Source organism: Crocuta crocuta, unplaced genomic scaffold (assembly GCF_008692635.1).
Source record: "Crocuta crocuta isolate KB4526 unplaced genomic scaffold, BGI_CrCroc_1.0 scaffold226, whole genome shotgun sequence".
Classification (NCBI taxonomy): Eukaryota; Metazoa; Chordata; class Mammalia; order Carnivora; family Hyaenidae; genus Crocuta; species Crocuta crocuta.
This window is the reverse complement of record NW_027530997.1, coordinates 185128-193172: the sequence shown is the minus strand read 5'-3', so window position 1 is coordinate 193172 and position 8045 is coordinate 185128. Positions and strand designations below refer to the sequence as shown.

General features: G+C 40.0%; 1 protein-coding gene across 1 annotated transcript; it reads right to left on the bottom strand.

Annotated features, from left to right (window-relative positions):
* Positions 1-2781: 2781 nt before the first annotated feature.
* ARL14 (ARF like GTPase 14) lies at positions 2782-3360 on the bottom strand. Its single transcript, XM_077770527.1, has one exon. It carries the CDS (start codon positions 3358-3360, stop codon positions 2782-2784), a length of 579 nt encoding a protein of 192 aa, XP_077626653.1.
* Positions 3361-8045: the final 4685 nt, after the last annotated feature.

Genomic DNA, 8045 nt, shown 5'->3' with positions numbered 1-8045 from the left:
GAAATGGAGAGAGGAATCCTAAGAAGGCTCCATGCTGTGAGTTCAGACCCTGACTTGGGGCTCAGTCTCATGAACCGTGATATCATGACCTGAGCCAACATCAAGAGTTGGACACTTAACCGACCGAGCCACCCAGGCGCCCCATAGTTACTTCCATTTTTTAAATGAGAATGCTTAAGATTTACTCTCTTAGCAAATTTCAAGTATGCAAGACAGTATTATTAACTGTAGTCACTATGCTATACCTTAGATTCTCAGAACGTATTTATCTTATAACTGAAAGTTAGTACCCTGTTATCAACCGCTCCCCATTTTCCCCATCCCCCAACCCCAATCTCTGGCAACCACCCATCTACTTTCTGTTTCTATAAGTTTGGCTTCTTTAGATTCCACATATAAGTGAAATCATATAGCATTTGTCTTTCTCTGTCTGACTTATTTCACTTAACATAATGCCCTGCAGTTTCATTCGTGTTGTTGCAGATACCAGGATTTCCCGTTTTTATGGCTGAAAAATATTTCATTGTATATACATACCACATTTTCTTTATGCATTTATCCATTGATGGATGCTTAGGTTGTTTCCATGTTTTGACTGTTGTGAACAATGTTGCAATTAATATGGAAGTGTACATATCTCTTCAAGGTAGTGATTTCATTTCCTTTAGATATATACCCAGTAGTAGAATTGCTGGATCATATGGTGGTTCTACTTTTTTTTTTTTAATTTTTTAATGTTTTACTTTTTTTTCAGAGAGAGAGAGAGAGAGAGACAAAGAAAGACAGCATGAACAGGGGAGGATCAGAGAGAGAAGGACGTACAGAATCTGAAATAGGCTCCAGGCTCTGAGCTAGCTGTCAGTACAGAGCCCAACGCGGCGCTCGAACCCACAAACCTTGAGATCATGACCTGAACTGAAGTCGGATGCTTAACCGACTGAGCCACCCAGGCACCCCATGGTGGTTCTACTTTTAACCTAGCCTGGATTTATTATTATTATTTTTTTTAAGTAGTCTCTACACCCAGTACAGAGTTCAAACTTACAATCCAGAGATCAAGAGTCACATGATGCACCAACTGAGCCAGCAAGGTGCCCTAAGCCTGGATCTATTCTTAATTGTGCACTGTGAGCTCATTGAAGACAGACACCATACCTTATTTACAGTATGACAAGTAACACTACTGGCCTTGAAGTTAAACAGATGAGTTTGAATTTTGGCTCTGCCATTCCCCAGTTAAAATTCCAAGTAGTGTTTTTGTGGTTGTTATTGTTGCCTTGTTTAGTCTCAGTAATCTGGTCTGTGAAATTGACATAATAATGCTGACTTCTCTCCAGGCAGTTGTGAACATTAAATGAGAAGATGTATGAAAGCGATAATAGTTACCGTTGGTTGAATACCTGGCACAGATAAGGAGCTATTATCATGTGTATGTGTACTTTATTATTTGAATCCCTACCATGCAGCATCTTTGCTATAAAGACATCAGGTCTTTGCTATAAAGATCATGGCTAAGGTGAGAGAAAGAAACCATGAGAGGTATTTAGGGTCTAGCACCCTTGGTTTACTGGACTTTTATTTTCCTCTGTGACCTTAAGATTTGAAACCCCAGAGGCTGCTGTTGAGGCTTGAGGCCTTCTTCTTCTAGCCCAAATGAGCTTTGTTAGAGGTGGGGCAGGAAGAAAAGGGTCATCTCTTAGGACCAGGACCTCCCTGGGCATTTTGAGCCTCTCAGGGGAATTCCAATTCAATCTCTAGTTCCTTCTCCCCTCCCTCACAGTGGCTCTGCAGGGTCTCCCAGTAACGGGAACTTCCAGTGACTAACCTCCACCTTCATGGGTCCCCAGGAGTTGGGGACCTTCTTAAACACTGCCTCCTGCATGAAGCACTTCCTGTTTTCCCAGGTCAGAAAGAGTCTCTTCTGTTATAACATAGCACTTTTGCCTTATTCTAGCTACTAACTTTTAAGTTGTTTCCTCCTGTGTATCACAGGGTCTCTGAGATTAAAGTCTGGCTCTGTTTCCTGTTTTATCAGTACAGTGAGCTATACATATATTCCCAAATAACAACTGTTACACCGAATTCTACAGAAGCCAGTCTTGGGACGATATCCTCAAGCTGAGCGATAAACCCAGGTCTTGCCCTAAACTCTAAGGTGCTTTAATATATAAACTTCTCCCTATGCTAGTGGGAAGTTACCAGCCTGGAGTTCATTGTTTGACTCACTGTAGGAAATTCCCAGCAATAGATTTCAAGAAGTTGGTAGGAATCCAGGAAACACACACACATACACAAACACACAAAATAACTTTATTTAGGGCATAGAGATTTACAAAATGTTAACATCAAACTTTTTCCTCTCTGTAATTGAAAGTTCATTTTTTACTTGCTATTCCATAGGAGCCTGGTGGAAATTCAAGACTGTAACAGCTGGAAACCATCTAAAAGAATGCTGACCCTACCAGCATTTTACTCAAACTTTGTTCTAGTAATCATATAAAAATAATAAAACAATAGTTTATTTAGTCCCAAACATGATTATTCTGATTCATCCAACATGCACAAAATTATAAAATTTTCAATTATCATTACCACAAAGTTTACTAACATGCCTGGCCAAAAATATTTTCTAGATATAATTCTAAGTTATTTAGCTGAATTTAGGTGAAATAACATATCTTAGGAAAAATTTGTTAACTCAGCAACTTGCTTTTTTCACTTGGCATTGAAAAAGAAATTTACCCTTTTACCTTCACCACTAAGTCTTTCACTGTTTGAACCTCAGTTCTGCTTGAAGAATGCCAAGGTGTCTCCTCTTGATTTCATGCGGCTTTTCACAAATCCAGTCAGTTTCCTGAACCCCTCCATCAGCCCGTCCCCAGTGATGGCACAGCAGGGCTGCACATACCAGCTCCTGTCACTGCACAGCTTCTTCACTCTGAACATTCTCGTGATGTCCTCGGCAGATAGAGCTCCAGGCACATCTTGTTTGTTGGCTAATAGGACGATAGGCACATTTTTAATGTGCTCATTCTTCAAAATGTGCTTCAGCTCTCTCCTGGAGTCTTCCAGCCGTTGTTTGTCTGTACTATCCACGACATACATCAGCCCATCTGTGTTCTCACAGTAGTGCTCCCACACAGTTCTCATCTTCTCCTGTCCTCCAATATCCCAGACTGTGAGCGAAAGACTGTTTTCCAATTCGATCATCTCCACGTTGAATCCTATTGTTGGGATGGTCGTGATATCCTTAGCAAGCTTCAATTTGTAAAGGAGGGTAGACTTCCCAGCTGAGTCAAGTCCCAGAAGGAGAATCTGGGCTTGCTTGGTTTTGGGGTTTTTAGAACTCAGTAGACCCATCTTAGAGGTTTTTTTTCTCTCTTCAAAGACCTTTTCTTTTGATCAAGGACAATGTTTATTCTCCACGTCTCACATGAAAATAATAGGAGGAAAGAAGATAGCAAGTGCTTCATGTTATATTTTAAGACTGGGAATTTGTGTGCATTTATGTTCAAGCTTATCAACTTGACTATAGGTCACTGCAAACAGTGTTTTATTTGCAGTCCCAGCCAATCCTGAGGAGTCTGGTGTGAGTAAGCAGCCAATGTTCTAGTCACTCAAAGGGGACATTCTTTGGGAGTGAGTAGGACATAGGAGGGGTAGCTGGGTAATGCCACAGCTTGTTTTCTTCCAGATGTTGGGAGTTTAGAGGTAACTGAATGTTTACGGCAACATGGTTCAGTAGTAGAATAAAAACTTCACAAGTGGTTCAAAAGTGGTTTATAGAACTTCTCTAGTTATTTGAACATTTATCTTATCCCAGTTGTAAATGAGTAACCAGACTTCTGAAGTCATGAAGAGTTTATCTCACACTGCCCTAAGAATCTCTAGTACTTTCTCCTTGTCCAGATTACTCAGTAGGATACTTTAACCTACCCAAGGTTATCTGAATCTTACTCCCATAATATACAGAAAGACTTCTTTAATCTTCTAGAAAATTTACACCATTCACAAGACCAAATTTAGAGGGGGAGTTTGTAACACAAACACGTTTGAAATTAAGCAGTCTGATTAAAGGTGGTAATTTGAATACATGTACTTATCTCCTCTCCTCAAGATTTCACCAAAATTATGGTGAAGGAATGAAAAGAAAATATAAACCCATAACAAGAGCAGGAGAATCCATCGGAGGGAAGAGATTTCAACAAAATCCTGCAAAGTGGAATATAGATGGAAGATGAGTGATGTTAACAAACAAAATTCAACTTAGTAAATTTGAGGATCTGACTGTCTTTATTAAGTGATTCGTGGATTGGGCAGCAGCCCATGTAGTAGGCAAAGGGGAGTTTCAAGGAGTTGTACAAAATGGAAGCTTTCTATGAAAAGGAGGATGGGGCAGGGGATGGGCAAAATGGATTGAAGGGAGTAGGAGATACAGGCTTCCAGTTATTGAATGAATATGTCACAGGAATAAAAGGCACAGCATAAGGAATACAGTCAGTGATATTATAGTAGCACTGTATGGTGACAGATGGTAGCCACATTTGTGGTGAGCATAGTATAATGGATAGCACTGTTGTCCACCTGAAATTGATGTAACATTGTATATTAACTATATTTTAGTTAAAAAAAAAAAGAAGACAGGACAAGGAAGTTATTAGCAAAAGAAGAAAGGATTGTTTCAGGCATAGTCATCTTCACTTAGGGAGAAGGGCAGGGGACCTTTTTATTTTTATTAAAAAAAATTTTTTTAGGGGTGCCTGGTTGGCTCAGTTGGTTAAGTGTCCAACTTTGGCTCAGGTCATGATCTCACAGTTCATGGGTTCAAGCCCTGCATCAGGCTCTGAGCTGTCAGCACAAAGCCTGAAGCCTGCTTTGGATTCTGTGTCTCCCTCTCTCTCTCTGCCCCTACTCTGCTCTCTCTCTCTCTCTCAAAAAATGAATAAACATTAAAAAAAATTTTTTAATATTTTTAGTTAATATGTAGTATCATAATAATTTCTGGAATAATATTTAGTGGTTCATCAGTTAGATATTAACACCCAGTACTCATTCCAGCAAGTGCCCTCCTTAATGCCTCTTGCCCATTTAGCCCATCCCCCTACCCAACACCCTGCCAGCAACCCTCAGTTTGTTCTCTGTATTGAAGAGTCTTTTATGGTTTGCCTCCCTCTCTGTTTTTATCTCATTTTTTGCTTCCCTTCCTCTATGTCCATCTGTTTGATTTCTTAAATTCCACATATGATTGAAATAATATGATATTTATCTTTCTCTGACTGAGTTATTTCACTTAGCATAATACTAGTGCCATCCACATTGTTGCAAGTGGCAAGCTTTCATTCTTTTTGATTACCGAGTAATATTCCACTGTATATATCTACCACATCTTCTTTATCCATTCATCAGCTAACAGACATTTGGGCTCTTTCCATATTTTGGCTATTGCTGATAGTGCTGCTATAAACACCAGGATGCATGTGCCCCTTTGAATCGGCATTTTTTTATCCTTTGGACAAATACTTAGTAGTGCAATTGCTGGGTCATACAGTAGTTCTAGTTTTAATTTTTTGAGGAACCTCTGTACTGTTTTCCAGAGTGGCTGCACCAGTTTGCATTTCACCAACAGTGCAAAAGGGTGGCAAGGAACACTTTTAGGTTGATCACCTCATCCTCCTTTGGGGGAATGGGAGAGCCCATGTGATAGATTATCTCACTGGTGCTGTCCAGTTTCTGATTGGCAGGTGAAGACCTATTTCTATGGGAGGTTGAAACTGCAGTTAGGTTAGGAATTAAGCCCCAGTTTGGTGACTTAGCCTGGCCCAAATGATTCCAGTTTGAGCCTATGGTTTTCCTTGATGCAGCAGGATAAGGGTGAAGCTTGGAGTGCTGATACACAGTATACAGAGGGAAGGGATGAAATGAGGGCCCAAAAACAGAGGAGGTGGGTAAATAAAATTCTGAATAAAGACCAGGGGGAAAAACACATGTACACGTACCTTCTGCTGGCTGACCGTTCAGCAATAAGATGTCATTCTAGACCAAAAAAACCCTAAAAAACAAAAAACCCTTTTTTTTTTTTTTAAAGAAATTGAATGGTGTTGGGGAGCCTGGGTGGATCTGTCATTTAGGCATCCAGCTCTTGGTTTTGGCTCATGCCATGATCTCATGCTTCATGACTTCAAGCCCCGCATCAGACTCTATACTAACAGTGCAGAGCCTGCTTGAGATTCTCTCTCTCTGCCCCTCCCCTGTTCATGATCTCTCTCTCTCTCTCTCCCTCTCTCTCTCTCTCTCAAAATAAATAGCCTTTAAATTAAAAAAAATTTTTAAAGAAATTGAATGGTGTCAGAAAAAGACCTCCAAGTTTTCACAGTTGGGAGTTTCCACATCATAATGCCTAACTCAATATTTAATTAACCTATAGCCAGCATGACAGTTGGAAAACATTGCTCATGTGCACAAAATCTGTAATCAGCTTTTCAATGCACAGAGTTTCTCATACTTAGTAAATGGCATGCCTTCAATATAATGAGAGACAAAAAAGTAACAAGGCTTTAAGAAACCTTAAATAATATTCCATTGTATATATATACACCATATCTTCTTTATCCAGTCATCCATCGATGGACATTTGGGCTCTTTCCATACTTGGACTATTGTTGATAGTGCTGCTATAAACATTGGGGTGCATGTGCCTCTTTGAAACAGCACACCTGTATCCCTTGGGTAAATACCTAGTAGTGCAATTGCTGGGTCATAGGGTAGTTCTATTTTTAATTTTTTGAAGAACCTTCATACTGTTTTCCAGAGTGGCTGCACCAGTTTGCATTGCCACCAGCAGTGCAAAAGTGTTCTTCTTTCTCCACATCCTTGCCAACATCTGTTGTTGCCTAAGTTGTTAATGTTAGTCATTCTGACAGGTAGGAGGTGGTATCTCATTGTGGTTTTCATTTGTATTTCCCTGATGATGAGTGATGTTGGGCATTTTTTCATGTGTCTGTTGGCCTTCTGGATGTCTTTGGAGAAGTGTCTAGTGTCTATTCATGTCTTTTGTCCATTTCTTCTCTAGACTATTTTTTTTAATTTATTTCTGAGAGAGAGAGAGAGACTGCTTGAGCAGGGGAGGGTCAGAGAGAGAGAGGGAGATACAGAATGCGAAGCAGACTCCAGGCTCTGAGCTAGCTGTCAGCACAGAGCCCGACGCGGGGCTCAAACCCACAATCCGCAAGATCATGACCTGAGCCGAAGTCAGACGCTCAACTGACTGAGCCACCCAGGTGCCCCTGGACTATTTGTTTTTTGACTGTTGAATTTGATAGGTTCTTTATAAATTTTAGATACTAACTCTTAATCTGATCTGTCATTTGCAAATATCTTCTCCCATTCTGTCGGTTGCCTTTTAGTTTTGCTAATGCAGAAACTTTTTATTTTGATGCGGTCCCAAGAATTCATTTTTTGGTTTTGTTTCCCTTACCTCTGGAGACATTTTGAGAAAGAAGTTGCTGCAGCCAAGGTCAAAGAGGTTTTTCCCTTCTTTGTCCTCGAGGATTTTGATGGCTTCCTGTCTTACATTTAGGTCTTTCATCCACTTTGAGTTTGTTTTTGTATATGGTGTAAGAAAGTGTTACAGGTTCATTTTTTTGCATGTTGTTGTCCAGTTTTCCCACCACTGCTTGCTGAAGAGACTGTCTTTATTCCATTGGATATTCTTTCCTGCTGTGTCAAAGATGAGTTGGCCATACATTTGTGGGTCCATTTCTGGGTTCTCTATTCTGTTCCATTGATCTGAGTGTCTGTTCTTGTGCCAGTACCTTACTGTCTTGATGATTACAGCTTTGTAATACAGCTTGAAGTCTGGAATTGTGATGCCTCCAGCTTTGGTTTTCTTTTTCAAGATTGCTTTGGCTATTCAGGGTCTTTTCTGGTTCCATACAAATTTTAGGATTGTTTGTTCTAGCTCTGTGCAGAATGCTGGTGTTATTTTAATAGTTATTGTATTGAATTATCTATTGCTTTGGGTAGTATTGACATTTTAACAGTATTCT